The sequence below is a fragment of the Channa argus genome, chromosome 20 (genome assembly GCF_033026475.1).
Source record: "Channa argus isolate prfri chromosome 20, Channa argus male v1.0, whole genome shotgun sequence".
Taxonomy (NCBI): Eukaryota; Metazoa; Chordata; class Actinopteri; order Anabantiformes; family Channidae; genus Channa; species Channa argus.
Window position 1 is genome coordinate 12,882,672 of NC_090216.1, and position 17,112 is coordinate 12,899,783.

At 41.4% G+C, this 17,112-nt stretch overlaps 1 protein-coding gene across 1 annotated transcript in view; it reads left to right on the forward strand.

The window, feature by feature from the left end:
- The window catches only part of raraa (retinoic acid receptor, alpha a), a 134,623-nt gene that overhangs the window by 44,917 nt on the left and 72,594 nt on the right, over positions 1–17,112 (forward strand). Inside the window, exon 3 of the mRNA XM_067487822.1 lies at positions 12,334–13,096. Coding sequence (XP_067343923.1) covers positions 12,943–13,096 — 154 coding nt within the window. The 5' untranslated portion in view covers positions 12,334–12,942. The remainder of the gene's footprint in view (positions 1–12,333; positions 13,097–17,112) is intronic.

Below are 17,112 nucleotides of genomic sequence, written 5' to 3' on the forward strand. Positions count from 1 at the left end.
AAAGTGTTAGCCTCCTTCATTTAAACTCACTCTTTGTCTTTCTCTTCTTTGATATATCAGCTCTTTGCTTTTTTGCCATTGGTGGCAGGAAATTAGTTCACTGCTGCGTTTGATTGTGCTTTTGCTCATTTCCAGGGCGCCATCCCAACAATGTTTTATATAATAAAAATGCTTCTATGCATCTAAGCATCATTCCCTTTATGTTCCACATTGTGTCTCTCCTCCTGAAAATTGACTGAAAACACATGGGCATCGGCTGCTAAGCTGTGCCTCCACACGATCATTGTTGTCAGTCAGGCCAAACAGCAAAACACAACCAGATTTCACTAAACTTATGTTTCCTGCTGTGTGATTCTAAAATGTCAAGGTTGACATCAATTCCATTTGTTTGGCATTTAAATCATTTGTACTAGAAGGAATGAATTTGTTATATATATTACCCATATATATGAGTAACAGAATGTGTTTGGAGGTTGCTTAGCATATAAATAAATACATTATGAAATGAATAGATAAAGAATTGTATGTGTTGTTTTATTTAGATTTGGCATGAAAAACATTGGGATTCACTAGCAGATGTGTCACTTTTGTTGTCTGACTTACACAAAGACACATGCGGCTAATTGTATCATTTTGAGCTGATGAATACATATGTACATCTGTGTGTACATCTGTGTACACAGAATTAGCTTAGGGAGTGCTTTTATTGGTCTACATGGACCTCAACCCTGGGGGCAACAGAAAAGCTTAAGGTGATTTTACTTCAGCCCAGACAGCCTATTTGGTGTTACAGCAGCCTGTGATGGACTGATTTAATCCCACTGATGGTGCTCATAAGACACAGGAAGTGGGGGTAGACACACACACAAAATCTCACTTCAGTCATCCATGTGGGTATTATGGGACTCTGTGTGTGTGTGTGTGTGAGAGAGAGAGAGAGAAAAAGAGAGGTCAGCAGGGCTAACATAGTCCCCTGGCTGTTCTGAAGGTTAATGTGACATTGACACTGGCTGCAGTTTGTGGCCTTCGGATGGTTTCCGCCCCCTGTATGCGAAGTTGATTCATCCTGGTGGCAGCAGTGCATTAAGACGTAACAGCTTCACTCTCAGGTGTCACTCACCCCTTTAGACAGGGCATACATCATATTTTTACATTTCCAATTAACTCCTATTGTCTATGTGGAAGCATGATAGTCCATTAAAGGGATAGGTGCTGCCGTTACTGCCTCATTCCTGCATGTCACTCAACTTTCTGTATGGCATTACTTCATTTCATCCCATTGTCTGTTAATTGAAATACCACAGACATTGTCTGTATTGTCCATTAAAGGGACGGGAGCCTTGTTGCTAAGTGTCATCACTGCTTTAGGTGCTAGCTCATTAATTTTCATAGTCTAACTTTGACTTATATATGCACAGAGAGGTGGGGCTGAAGAGAGAAAAAGAAATGCACACTTGCATGTTGAAGTGTCACGTAAACCATTGAAAGCTCATTTACATTTTAACTCAAAGACATTAGGCAGATGCTATTAAATGCAGGTTGATGTTTAGTGTCTTGCTCAAGGACGCTTAGGTGAGGAGGGCTGTGCAGTAAAATGAAAACAGTCAGATAAAGCCATTTTCTGTCTCCCTGGTTAATAGTCACATTTTACTTTTGGTTTTTTATCAAAGTCCTAATGTTTTGTGGGATTTTGTTATGTGTAATGACCCAAACGGAAGGCCCACACATTGGTGGCCACACAGATAAAAAATATAATAGAATGCGGGAGCAGAGAGTGACAACATGGAAACATACAGTATACACCAACATTAGCATAAATGTGTAGCATTATTTAAGGTCTTTAAAATGGGTTGTCATTGGTCATGTAGAAATACTCTGGAGGACTAGTAGAGCAGTTCTAAGTATTTAAATGTTGTAAAGGTTTATATAAGCAAGACAGGCACAGACTGCTGAGGGGGTGCGAGCGCCTGCGTCCATATGAAGAGTGATGATGTTGTTGACTCACTGCCAGCTGGATGCCAATCAATCAATTAACCAATCAATAGTCATCTGGTGAGCGCCTAAGGACACTGGAGAAAATCTCCCAGAAACACTCAAATCAATTACTTTTGGCCTCAGCCACAGGCTCACACACAGGTGCATGAACCATGCACTAACACTCATCTATACATTTATACTAATGCAGCTTTTACACGTTAAATTGAGTTTCTCACCCTCTTCCACATGTCTAAACACCAAGGCTTCAGATTGAAGTGCCACAGGAAAAAGAAAAAATGAGTAAATACTGTTATTCCCCTCATATCTCATACCTCATCTCTTCCTCCTCCTCATCCTCCTCCTCCTCCTTCTCCTCTCTGTCTCTCCTAATGGAAAGCAACATTCCCTGGCTGCTGTCAGCAGCTACAGCTTGCTACACTATAACACAGTTAATAGAGGCCTGGCAGCTTATGGAGCCCATGCATTTTTAAATGTGAGTTTTATGAGTGCTGGAGAGCAGCCAAGGTAAGAGCGGCAAGAATATTCCTAATATTTGGTGGTAGAGTATGTCTCTATGAGTGAGTCAAAGTAAGGAAGGATGGAGCAGTTTGAAAGTTGAGTAAAGTAGTTTTGGTTTTGTTTGTTTTTGCTCCCTCGTTCTCTGGAGAATTTTCCTCTCCCTGAATTGTTGTTTTTACCACAATCTAATACTTTGTGAATTCTTTCTCTTGCTTACTTGGTAAAAGATGGAGCGCACAAACACACACACGCGCGTGCACACACACACACACACACACACACACCTCATAGGTAATGCTAATCATGAACCCTTGGTAAATAAGCAGGATATAGCTGAATTCAGCTGTTGTATTTACAGTTATACGTAGTTTTGTCTGCATCGTATGGAGACTCAGTATCATGGACATGTGAGGTATCTTAGCCTTTGCGTCCTAGAGTTTATAGCATTTTAATCCTCTGCGACCACTCTATTTTTTCATATAAGCCCAAACACCCATGAATACCACACGCGCACACACACAGAGACAGTAAATCACTGCTCCCTCTGCCCCACATACTACTCTTCTTGGCCTGCTTGTCTTCCTGATGGCACCAGTGGGGAAGAATGACATACAGCGTGAAGCATAAGTGCAGACCACTCCCACTGTGGGTGGCAGTACTGGGTTATGCTGTGGTCTGAAATGTGTTCACGCTGGTAGATGATCACACACTGCGGTCATCAGCTGATATGGACATCCCATATTGACATGTACCCACAAATGTTAAAGTCTGCTGAATTCCTGCTGAGACTGGTCTGTTTCATAGCTGACATGTTGTTCTTCACTTTCCCCCGATCTGCAGAAACTAGTGAGAAATATTCTCGAAAGTACTGCAGAAATACTTGCATGTTTTCTTGTAGCATTGATTGTAAGTGATTAGATGTGATAACATTTACGTGTTAAATTTAGACTGAGAACGTGTCACATTTTAATATAAAAAAGGGAACCAGCTCAACTTTTGCTGCAGCACAGTGTGACAGACATTATTCTCTGTAGCTGCAGCACATCCCACCAGCAAAGCCCTTTGTACTGTTTTAACACAGGCCTTATATGAGCCTTTGTGGAGAAGAACAGAGAAACAAAGGGTGTACAAGTGGGAGACCCCTTCTCCACTGGTTGTGTTAACTCCATTTATGTCTGTCCATATATGTGGCCCTGTGATCGACTGGAGAAATGTTCAAGGTGTACCCTCCCTTTTGTCTAATGTCAGCTGAGATTGGCTCTATTCCTTCCTCGCGACCCTCAACAAGATAGGTGGTATAGATAATGGACGGATGGATCTTAGCGATTGTAGCTCTAAGCTTATAACTGTGACCTATTTGTTCAAGGGCATGCTTGACAAAATTGGCCACATATGTGTCTGTCCTTGGCCTATTTAGTCATCAAGGAGTGGAGCTTTTTCTTACTGTGTTACTGTCAGCGTGAAAAAGCAATGAACCCTACAAAAGAAAAACAGCTAGAAAAAAATCTGCATTAGATAATTCAGAGAACTGAATTTAGGTTTCTATAAACATAATTAACAAGCCCTCTAAAAATACACTGAACTATGTAACTTTGTACAGTTAGTCTCATGAGTTAATGTAGCATTTTGCTGCACACACAGAACCAGCACAGTTACGTATGTACACAATATGTTATTATCCTGCTCCACTAAACAGTTGTCACCCACTTGTGCCTTTACACATAAATACAGTAAGCTGAAATGTGCATAAAGTCATGAAAGCTTTGGCTTGGTTTTAAAAGATAGCATTTTTCTTTTTATGGGATACTTTATGGGATAAAATTAAATTTTAAGTGCTGGTTTTGGGGGAACTGCAGACCGCCTCTTTTAAGAGCGCTTATCCGCTCTGAGGCCCAGACCTTGTTTGATCCTCTAGTGAGCAAGTGGCAACATAAACAGGAAGGGGGCCCTTCTCTTTAGTGCGTCATTCGTCCTCATGTCATCGGATCTTCTGTGCTGAGAGTATTTCACATAACATTGTTAGTATAATATCCTGAATAGGTGACACAACCTTCTAGGCAGGCACACCGACAAAAATACACGCTGAAGTGGTGATTGTCCCCACACATGCACAGTTGATTTGTGTATGTTCGCTAGGAAAAACAAAAGAGACGTCCTCTTGAGCTGGATGTGCTCTGGTCTCTTTAGAGAATAGAGTGGAGTAAATGTGTGAGTAAAGGTGCTTGCTCACCTTTGGGCCAATATTTTCACTTTTCCTTGAATATTGAGAGTTTGTACATCTGCATCTTCTGCACACATTGTATCACATTTTGCTGCGTACTGGGCTTTGTAGTTGCACAATGCTCAGAGTGCCAACGCTGGCCCTTGTCCTATGTGACATTGTTAGGACCACTAGTATTAATGTTGTGGCTGATTGGTGTACACCTGATGGTGTGTGTGTGTGTGTGAGTGTGTGTGTGTGTGTATGTATACATACACCACTAGAGGCATGCAACAACATTGCAGCAGGCCTTAAATTTGCCACTATGACATTAAACAAGTCTAATGGGAAAATGTATTGTGGTAAAAAAGGGTAGAATTGTAAGGAATGATACAGAGCACTGTGCATGGTGTAAAAAGAGAACTGTGTAGCAACATGAATGAACATAAGAGAGCCGTTCACACCAGATGTCTTTAGAATATGGCTGAGCTGAAGCAGTTTTGAAAGGAAGAATGGTCTAAAATTTCTCCTGAACAGCTACAGAAAGCACTTGCTTGAGGTTAGTGCTGCCAAAGGTGGTTCAACAAGTGAAATATTCATTGGCGCAATTACTTTTTTACACTTTATATGGTTATTAGGCTTGTTCAATGAAAACATGAAAGATTATGACTGTTTTTGGGTTTTCGGCCTGGAAATTTTGTGTTTGATATTTGTGACTTTGGTGAAGATCAGCTCACATTTTGTTTTTTTTTGCTTTTTCTTGTGATTGTATATATATGCTATTGCCAAATGATTGGCAAATGAGCTAAGTTGCAAGAGAACATTAGTTTTTCTATTGTGATTCTTTAAAGTTGTCTCTGTGTTCTCTGTTCCTTCATGAGAAAACACCGGGGATCCTGCATGCAGCTCTGATTTGTAGAACAAATCCCATAAACACATCAAAGAAGCATGCGGATGAAGTTAAATTGTGCATAAGTGAGGAAGCTCTTGAAACAAAGGATCATCTGGACCGAACCAGAGGAGCATCGAGGCAGGACTGAATAAATAGAAGCAGTATCTGCAACTGTTGGGAAAGAATAACATGTGCTATAGACCCCAGACCGCAGGAGGCATGACTCCCTCACCATGAGGAAACCTCAGGGCTTTCTGCTTCATGTTCTGTTTGGTCTCACTTTGCTCCTCATTTAGTCTCTCAGCACCTTCTGTGTGTGCTCTGCTTCTCCTCTGAGATTGGATGTTTCCATACTGTTCCCTTCTTCCTAATTGCATTGTTTCCAGTGAAGTTTTTACCTCCTCCTCTCCTGGCATGTTTCTCTGATTCCATCTGTATTGCTCACCTCCTATGTCCCCCAATCCATGTACATTTAGCCTTTAACTCCCTCTCAGCAATGGTTTGCTACCCACCACCCCACCCCTTTGACTTTGGCTCCTTTCCCTTTTTTCTTCTCAGCTCTCTCCTTCTCCACTCTCTTCATATTTCATATTAAGCAATCCTTTCCATGGAGCCAGCTGTGTAAACAATAGGGACCGGCCCTCCATTTTTTTAGGAATTGGAGAAAAATGCCGGAAAACCTGGTCGCAAGGAGCTCGCCGCACACCGTCCACACTGATGATCTATGGCCCTTTGTCTCTCTGACCTCCTTCGAGCACGAGTGGGACTTTTTGAGCTGAGTGTTGGTTTTTGTGTGTGTGTGAGGCTGAATGTTAAGTGTACAGGGCAGTGTGTTTCTGCGGGTGTGTGAGCTTTTCTGTTACCATAGCCTGCTGCAAATATTGACTGAGCTGAATAGCTACACAGAGTAGCTCGAAAGCAAACAGCGCATGTCATGCTCTGCCAGATATGCCTGTAGTTGTGTCACCATCTGCATTCTTACTGGAAATAGTCTGGCTTGCTTTACGCCTACTCTTTAGAGAAACACCCCCAAACTTCACCGATTTGGGTTTTTAAAATTTTGATCTTGAAAGGAATCTCAGCAGTTCATCATACAGGTGAAGGTGAAATTCTGTGCTCCTGGTCTATTTATAGGTCTAACATCTACCTATACCGGCAGCCTATTTTTACACATCTAAAAATCTTTATTCAAAGGGCGGGTTGACAGGTGATTTTAGGTGTAAGTTTTATTGACTTTGTTTGACGCAGTACACCTACACACACACAGTTAGTGTGTGTGCAGGTGTACATCTGTGAGGGCTTTTTATGTGTGCTTATGGCTGTGTACGCATACATGTGGGCAGATGGGCAGATGGTCCAGTTCTGCACGGACGGCCACTGTAATGCTCATTCTGTGTGAAGAAGGCAGGTTACCATCTTACCCTGGCACACAGACATACACACACACACACACTCGTTGCTGGGTTTATTATTTGCAGGTGCAGTGCTTGCTGGCATTTGAGATAATTAAAGGATGACCTTTTTGAGGTGAGGCAGAAATGTCACCCAGCCTGCTTCGCTGACAAGTGGATTCACACCACAGGGGGCTTTGGCAAAACGGCTGAGGATTCTCACCAGACTAGATGTGCACTTAGCACCCTTTAGCCTTCTTGCACCACACTTTCTTGCTGTCATCAAGACGCAGCTCCCACCTCCTGCTCTCTCTCCTGCAGTGCTTCAGTTTGCTAAGGTTCTCAGCATCTTGGACTCATGCATGTGGAAGAAGCATTGAGGCTGAAGTATTATTGGGTCAGAAAGTTGAGAGGGGTATTTGTCTTACATTTTACCTCTGTACTTTAAAAGATAAGGGGTTAAGAAAAATACATACAGCGTGTGAGATAATAGAGATGAGGTGAGGTCCAAACGTTGTTTTCTTTAGAACCCATATTGTATTAAATCAGTTCCTTCCTAAGTGCTAGAGTGAGTTACTTACAGTACCTCTGTGGCTGATTGTCTGTGTGACATGTACTTTGAGTACTCCTGTAGAGTACTTAAAGTACTTACATTTGCTAAATATATGTGGGAATTCAGCTTCACACTGGTTTATGAGGAAGATAATCGAAGGCAAGGTAGTGTAAACTGTTGTATTAATGACTTTCACTCATTCCCAAGGTTCTTCTAATCTGTAGTGACTCCTCTTTATCTTAACTAATTCTCATCTGTTAGCTCCACCTCCCACCTCCACTGCCCACACATTTGGTCTCGTTATGCAAAATCCATCCCATTCGAGTAATGTACAGTAAATGCACTGTACTGTAAGGCACTCCCTCAGGGCATAAAGGTGTCATGCAAATGTGATTCAGGACATGATTTGGCCACACATTAGTAAACACACACACACACACAGGCTACACACATGACTGCACATGCCACCCACTAAGTGAGACTTAGACACTTGTTGATGTATACACTCACACAACTCTTACATCATTGCACTTATAGTTACACAGAAAAGCAACCCACACACAAACTTGTACACATTCACTCCTGCATTGTCCTGTCTTATTTTTGATGTATATATGTAGGTCTATATATGTATGTACCCACGCTTCTCTCCTCATAAAAATTTCAATGCACCATGCTTGAACGACTTCCATTATGTTTACCACTGCAACTTGTACAGGCTGAACTTGAAGCCCACTCTTCTAAAATGTGATAAAGAATGAAATCTACTCTGGGCGAGCAGCCTGTATTTTATTGTTTTTTTTTTTTTTTAACAAAAACAAATATGAGCGTAAGCATAAATGAAGTAGTGTCTCTGCCGTGTGAAACATGTAAAACAGCATGTCAGCGGTGTTTTAATGACATCCCTTCAGAAAAGGATTATTATTTTCAAAGTAGCAGGTAGCACTTAACATAATGGCGATTATCTTGGTACTGTGTTTGTTGTTCTTAATAATATCCAATCTTATAGTTGGCCATGAAGAGCAATACGGTGTATGCATGTGTTTATAAGGGTGTCTGTTTTATTTCCATCACTGAACTCTTGGAACTTGTCTGTGTGTGTTTGTATAGACATGTTGAACCTTGTGTATGTTTAAACGTGCACGTTTGTCCACTTATGTACACACTGTATGCCATGCTATAGCTGAACAAACAGAGGCTGCACATGAATTATTAGAAATATGTGAAAACATGAACATTAGGGTGCAGTATTACAACTTTTTGAATTCTATACTTTCCATGTCTGTTTTTAGACTTTATACAGTAAGTCTGTGCTTCAGTTGTGGTAAACGAGTATCTCTGTTTTTAATTTTTGTGGTCATATCTAACCCCAGGAATCAGACACTTTCTGTTTGTCCCACCTGTTTCCTTCTATGTCTTATCATCTTCAGTATTTGAAATTATGCATGCTTATGTGAGACCCATCTTGTTGCCCTTGACAGAACTTGATGTTTGTATTACAATGAAGTAGCAGCGACTGTACTGCATTTTGTGCGCAATTGTTCCCCTTTCTTATTCTCCTTATCGACGACCTTGTGCGTCAGCCATACCATATAGGACACATACATCATATGGTGAGAGGCGCCCGCTGCTGAGATTTGAGAGCACTCTGACAGAGAAATGAAAGCGAGATTATTGTGCATGAATGCATGCAAGCAATGTGTGCATAAGGAGATAAGGAATACTAGAGAATAATATGTTTACATGACCATATATACATTTACATATTGTGTTGTAAGATGGAAATGTTGCATGTTTACTGTTGTGTACAAAGATTGAAGTCTTCCTATCCAAAGTAGGATCAGAGTGCACAGCTGTTTGGTTCGTGTACACTGACAGGAATGGGGATGTGGAGCGCCTGTCAGTAGCTTCAACCAGCTTTGGTGTTACATGCAGAGTTTTCACAGCAAATTATCCAGACACTCGGGTGTGTCTTGATTCCTCTTAGCGGTGTATGTTTGTGCCTCTTATTGCATGTGTTTTGTCACTGCTAAATGGATTCACTTACGTTCTGTCCACGCGTTGTGAATTGGCAGCACGGCTGTGTGTCTGTATGAATGGATGAGCGTAAAAAAAAAAAGGGAGTACGTGATTGTATAATGTGTTTTGAAATGCTTCAGCTGCACTTTATGTCCATCAGAAAATGTTTGTCTGCTCTCGCCTCCAAACACTTGGTCTCACTCATGAAATGTTCACTTGTAAACATTTAATTTTAACTTATACAGAGGCTTAGATTACAATTTCTGTGGGATTCTGAAATGTTTGAAAAGTAATTTTTTAACTTTTAAACTAATAGACATATTCTCTAAACAACACACACAACTTTCTGCCTTACACTTAAGGGATATGTCTCATTTTCTAATTTAACTCAGTAGTTATTTGAGTAGAAACACTATACTGCCTTTAGGTCCGACTACTCTGTTTCTATCCTCCCCAAAATGTGAGAAAGGCTGTTTATGTTGTAACCACAGTAATATCCCTGTGTATTTACTGCAACATCAATAAAAAGAATTAGGTGTCGGTGCACAGCAATATAGTCCCTTCTAGTGCACGTGCACAGGATTGTGTGATGTTGCTTGTCATTCAGAACAGCCTCTTATAGTGCCCACACTAGACACTGTAATGATAATGGTGAAGGAAGTGGCCCATTTCCAGGCTGTTTCTCCTGGTGTCCAAGTGAGTTGTAGCTCTTCATCGAAAGCCCCAGTTTAGTGTTTGTGGCCTCTGGGTGTTGCATTAAAATATATATGGCTTCATATGGAGTGTATCAAGGCCGCATTTTCTTATGGTAATTGTTGTGTATTACTCTGTATTATAGAAAAGGAAATAATATTGTTATATGTCCTCTTAACTCTCAACTCTCAAGGTTTACTAAGGGAATACTGAAGAGAGAGAGTGAGCAAATAAAACCACATTTAATACTCATGGGCTTTTACAAATGCTGGAACAGCTGTCTTACGCAAGCACACGGTTTAGCTCACAACCACTGACCAATGCGCGTCAGTTCACAGCAGCAGTGTGACCAGAGAGCACTTTGACAACGATCAATAAAAATAAGGCAGCTAACTGAAGCCAAACTGATAAAAAGCTCTCTATGTGATTAAAAGAAAGATTAGGGCTTGACACAAATGCATTTATACTGTAGTTTGGTGACTCGTTCCCATAAGTGATTACAAATTTTAGATCAAGATACATGGTCACACACACACACACACACACGCACAGGTCTAGGCATTGAGCCCGTATAAAATCAGCCTTGTGACAGTTACGCCAAAGAATGTTGTACTGTAATCCTAGATGGATATGGTGGACCTGTGCTCCTGCTCAAACACAAACTTACACTGCCAAATGTGCTAGTTTAAAGTAAGAAGAAGGAAAAAAAACACTCTTTCAAAGATGTGCAGATTTTTTTTCTTTAAAACTTACAACAGAAATAGTGCGAAGCAACAGGATTCAAATTGTCTGTAGCTTCAAAATCCTCTTGCAAAGGCCACATCATGCTTGAAAAGTACAGTTTATTCTCTATATTTTGAGGACTTTATTACAGTTTGTATATTTGTTAATGGCAAGAGATTTGACAGTGGCACAGTAATTAAGATTCCACACAGTGTTATTAAATGTACAGCCTGTGGAGAAACAAAACTGATGCTACCACATAGAGAACGTGGGGTCACCTCATGAAAAAAGGGATGTGTGTCATGTTCTGTGGCCACCACACTTAACAGACCATCTTTAAAACACCAAATGAAGCAATAGATTTTGCAAGAGTGTAAAGTAACCAGTAATGTTTCAAAGACATGTTGCCAAACTGTTATTTTGTATAAAAAAAAAAAATTACTGATTCTGGCACCCAAACATTTGACGCCGTCTGTACTCGGCTGTCGACAGTGTGCCCGCTCACCTGTCATATCCTTTATGTACATCATACAAGTGAGAACAACCACACAAACATGACCAGCTATGATCATGGCCCCTCTCCCTTTGCAGGAGTCCATCCATGATGTCCTTGTGTCATTAATAGTAAAGTGACACATTCCTCTGGGACCACAGAAGCGCAATGCAGACACATTCCTTCAGCTCTGAAGTGCATTTTAGTTTTACTGCTGCTTTACATTCCCTGAGCATCGTTACAATGCAAAATGAGTTGTGCTCATGTTATGACAAGCTGCTTAGATGAAATAGGGTCTCTTTTACTCTTGTATATATTGTGGTCCTAGTGTACCATTTTATGATAATTGTGTTCTCCGGGTGTTAAGTTGTCAGTGCTCTTGTGTGCACTCATGCTTTCTGCGGTGATTACAGGTCTGTTTGTTCATGTCTTGGTTATAATTTGGAAGAGAGCTCGGCAGCAGAAATCTCCAGTACTCTCACACCGACCCCTTGGGGCTCTCCTTTTGGCTTCTTCAACTGGTGCAATTAGCAAAGTTTTCTTTTGTGTTTCTCTCTTCATTTATGTTTTGGCTCGTCTCCCACAGTATTTGTACTCTGTCACTGTTAATGAGTCCTCGTATGGGTGCAAAAAGCTGTGAGGAGACATCACACACCCACTGCTCTCTTTGCAGTTTTAACACTCCATTAGATAATTAAGGCAGATGGGGTGTTTTTGTAACATTTCAGATGAGATATTACCATTAATTAGTGTCAAAAGAAAAGAACTGTTTTGCTCAAGCACTTAAGTACAAAGGGAAACTATCTCCTTACCTTGTCACTGAAGCACTAAACTATCTCTCTCTCTCTCTCTCTTTTTTTTTTTCATATGCAGAGACTCTTCGACTGCACAGAGAGGGCCCAAGAGAAGAAGAGCTTTGTATTGGCATTATGTGATCTGTGCATGTCCTCAGAGTGTGCTGCAGTGGAAGAGTGAATCTACGCCCCACTGGAAGAATCACAACCACTAGTGCCCCCATCACCACTGCTGAGTGCAGCCATCAAAGTCACCTGTTCTCGATTCAACTTGCCTTCTGTCTCGTTCTCTCCCCTCCATCTTCGAGCTGAGGAATGGTCGTGCTGCTTTGCAGCCTTCCCAGCGCATCTTGTAAATAAGGCCTTTCAGCTTGTTTCATAATACCAGACAAAGAAGGATAAAACACTCTACAGTCCCCTTTTATACTTCTGCCCCGTGTCTCTTTTTATCTTAGTAAGTCAACCCTCAACATACCCATTCCCTAAACCAACAGGATTTTGTCTTGGTGACATCTGCTGTTTTAAGGAGTTTTTTTACTAACCTCACAGTCTTTTGGAGTAACTACTCATCCGGCATCCCTATGGGGGATTAGACCTTTACAGGAACATACACTGACTGCTGCTTTGCCCCATTACGTCTCGTTAAGGCGGTTTTTCAGTGAGGTCTGTTTGTGACTAGAGGTGGACCATGGCTGGGAAGGGTAACCAGGTGCCGGGGCCCCACCTCAATGGCTTCCCCATGCCCACTTACTCCTACTTCTTCCCCCATATGTTGGGGAGTCTGTCACCTCCAGCCCTTCCAGGACTGCCCATCAGTGGATACAGCACCCCTTCACCAGCTAGTAAGTAAAATCCCCTCTTATTCTGTTTACTGGTTGGTGTTGAGCTTTGATACAGTGTGTATCTGTGCCTGGCTCTGGCTCTGGCTCTGGCACAGGTTGGTTTAAGTGAGAGGAGGGTAGTAGAAGAAAATTTACTCTCCTTGGTGTGTGTCCTGATTTACCTGTGCCACTTTGCTGCACTGTTTCCTATGTCACTCCTTTACTGTGGGTGTGTGTGTGTGTGTGCGTGTGTGAATGTGTTCTTGTGCCTGGGAGTCTGCTAGTAGAAGGACACTTTCATCTCATTCTGTTTAGATCATTACAGTTTGAAAGATGTGTGGTGTAAACAAAGATCAACAGCCACACACACACACACACATGCGCACACATACACACACACACACACACACACACACACACACACACACACACACACACACACACATACACGTACACACTTACACATGCCACACACCCACGTTGCCTCTAGCGCTGTCCTTAATTTACAAGCCCACACACACATGGAAATGTCAGTGTAGATCACAAGGAAATGAGGCAGGACAGCCAGAAAGGAGCATTGTTTATTTGGGGAGCACAAATTTGGCAAGCCTTCCTAAAATAAATCTCACAAATGCTATCATTGTAGCCAACCTTTATGCTGTAACTTCTTTATACAATCAATCAGAACCTTCAAACTTGCTTATTTGAATCAAACTAGGAGAAAAGTACTTTTTCCTAAGGAAATAAAAGTTATTCCATAGTATCTTGGTATATAAACTAGAAAATTTGAGTTGTGAAGGATTCACTCAGACCCTTTACTAAAGTATAAGAGGCAGTGCCACATTATAATGTTGAACGACATTATTGTAACCAAAATGTCTGCATTCAGGATAATTGTCAAACAAAAGAGGCATCGCTTAAACTTAGTTGAATTTTGACATAGCAGGTTGAGTTCATAATAAGTAAATTAGTTTAATCAATCCGTCATATTTTACAGTTTTGCATTTCTAGAAAATCAGTAGTTAGTTTTGAAGAACTTACACAATCTGCAATTAGATAATTTCAGCCTATTTTCATTACAAATCCACACATTTCAAACATTTTCTGGAACTGAATTTTGTTATATTAGAAGACTAAGACAATTTGTGCCTTCAAAATGAAATAGAATTGACACCCAATACTGGCATCCTTCAGGTACACTGAATTTCAATGTGACCATCACATTTCTGAGATATGTGAATTCATATTGAAAACACCTCACTGCACTGGCAGATTGTTAATTTGCTTAGAGAAATTTTTAAGGACACAAAAATAGATTTTGCACTGTGCACAAAATGTAAAAACCTGCAGTGTTACATGTGATTACACATGTTGGCATATAGATTAATATATTACCCTTTAAAAAGTAGAGGACAGGACGTGTAGTTAATATGAGTTGAATAAATAAATATAAATGCTCTAACACTACTGACTACAAATCACTGCTTTGAAATTAATATATTTGCACAATCATCACATCCCAAACATGGACAAGCAGGCAGACAATAAATAAAAAGACAGGGACAGCTACAAAAATATGAACTAAAGCAATACTCTGGGTGGTGCAGAAAGTTTGTGTGTCCATGCAGGCTGGCTTGGCAAACTGTGGCCTTGCGCTCACAGGTTGAGAGGGATCAGCCTATTGACTTTCTATCCACTGGAGTTCGCATTGGCAGTCCGTATGACGGGAAGTGAAGAACAGTTAGTGCCCAGCCCAGCTACTCCCACTTCCCCTAAATCAGATACCCCACCTTATGCACAAAGACCGGAGCTTCCATCAGATTCCTCTTTTTACATTGTTGCAAGCCTTTGTGTGTATGTATGTACATCTCTGTGAATCTGTTTGTGTATGTGAGTGTGTGTGTGTGTGTGTGCGTGTGTGTGTGCATGTCCACTCTCCCAGTCTTTGCCACAGCTAGGTTCCTTCCTATTTGCCTGGACAAACATTTCCTTTTTGTAAACACTGGAGAGCCAGGGACACCACAGCTTCCTGACGAGCATGAGTATGCACTCACACACACGCACACACTCTTAAACACAAACACAATCTTTGCCTTCATGCTGGAACACTTTTGCTCATTCGTGCTCCTCCTCGCATGCAGATACCTGCACACATAATTCACACTTGCCCACACACACACAGCAGCAGCAGAGCTTCCAGTGTATAGGCTAAATGGACACTGTGTGTGTGTGTGTGTGTTTGTGTGTGTGTGTGTGTGCCTTCTGTGTGAGTCTTGTAAACTCACAGCAATACAGTGCATTTGTGATTGAGACATTCATTTTATGTGTTATGTGTTATGTGTTTTTTTTAAATGAATGCACAAATAAAAGGTGGTAACATTCTCTGTAGACTTTCTAAGGAAGAAAGGGGTCCACTCAATAGGGTTTTATTAGTTAGTTCAAGGCAAGGCCTCGTTTTATGATTTTATGATTTTATGATGACTGAAATCAGATACAAAATGTAATGCTGTGCAGCTTAAATTCATACCACTGTCTGGCCACAACATTTTATACACCTGAACAATCTTATCCAATCCAATACAGCAGCCAGCTATGAGTTCTACACTTACAAGGTTATAATTTCTCAGCTTTGCCCCCCGTGATTAAAATGAATATGTGCGAAAAAAAACATTGGAACCCCTTTAAAATATAATCCACACCAGTATAACTCCATCGCCCACTATGACCTAAGTAATAAACGCATAGTAGAATAATCACCTATCTGGCAATTTAGAAACTGAAAAATCATAATCTTGTTAAAGCAGAATTCGGCTGAGCTGCTGTATCGGATTCAATTAGATTGTGCAGGTGGACCTAATGTTGTGGCCAGTGAGTGTAGGTTCTAGCAGGTGTAGTATAAATTTCAGCTGTACAGTGCTAGATTTTTTTTTTTTTTTTTTTTTGAGCACAGTCTAATCAAAAAGCTTGGTCTTGGTATTTTGTTGCAGTACTGAAGTTATTTGCCATCAAAAGCCCATTTTGTAGACCTCCCCTTTTGTCTTTCTTATTTTCTTTTTGGTCTCTGTTCTCTGTTCAGGCCCATTCTCCCTCTCTGTGTTGTCACAGTTGTCCAGCTTTGCTACCTCTGCCACTAAACCACTATAGACCAATTATTTGGACCAAGCAGAGCAGAAGGGTTAATCTAGGTCTACAATGCAAACACACTCTTACTGTCTCTCTCTCTCTCTCTCTCTCTCTCTCTCTCTCTCTCTCTCTCGCTCTTTCTCTCTCTCTCTCTCTCTCTCTCTCGCTCTTTCTCTCTCTCTCTCTCGCTCTCTCTCTAACTCTCTTTCTCTCGCTCTTTCCATCTTGCCCTCTCTCTCGCTCTCACTCTCTCGCTCTTTCTTTCTCTCGCTCTCTCCATCTTACTCTCTCTCTCACTCTCTCTCTTTCTTTCTCTCGCTCTCTCCATCTTGCTCTCACTCTCACTCTCTCTCTTTCTTTCTCTCGCTCTCTCCATCTTGCCCTCTCTCTCACTCTCACTCTCTCGCTCTTTCTTTCTCTCGCTCTCTCCATCTTGCTCTCTCTCTCACTCTCTCTCTTTCTTTCTCTCGCTCTCTCCATCTTGCTCTCTCTCTCACTCTCTCTCTTTCTTTCTCTCGCTCTCTCCATCTTGCTCTCTCTCTCACTCTCTCTCTCTCGCTCTTTCTTTCGCTCTCTCCATCTTGCTATCTCTCTCACTCTCTCTCTCTAACTCTCTTTCTCTCGCTCTCTCCATCTTGCTCTCTCTCGCTCTTTCTCTCTCACTCTCTCCATCTTGCTCTCTCTTACTCTCTCTCTCTCTAACTCTCTTTCTCTTGCTCTCTCCATCTTGCTCTCTCTCTCTCTCCATCTTGCTCTCTCTTGCTCTTTCTCTCTCTCGCTCTCTCCATCTCGCTCTCTCTCTAACTCTCTTTCTCTCTCTAACTCTCTTTCTCTCGCTCTCTCTCTCACTCTCTCTCTCTCGTTCGCTCTCTCTCTCTGTCTCTCCCTCTTTCTCTCACTCTCTTACTCTCTCT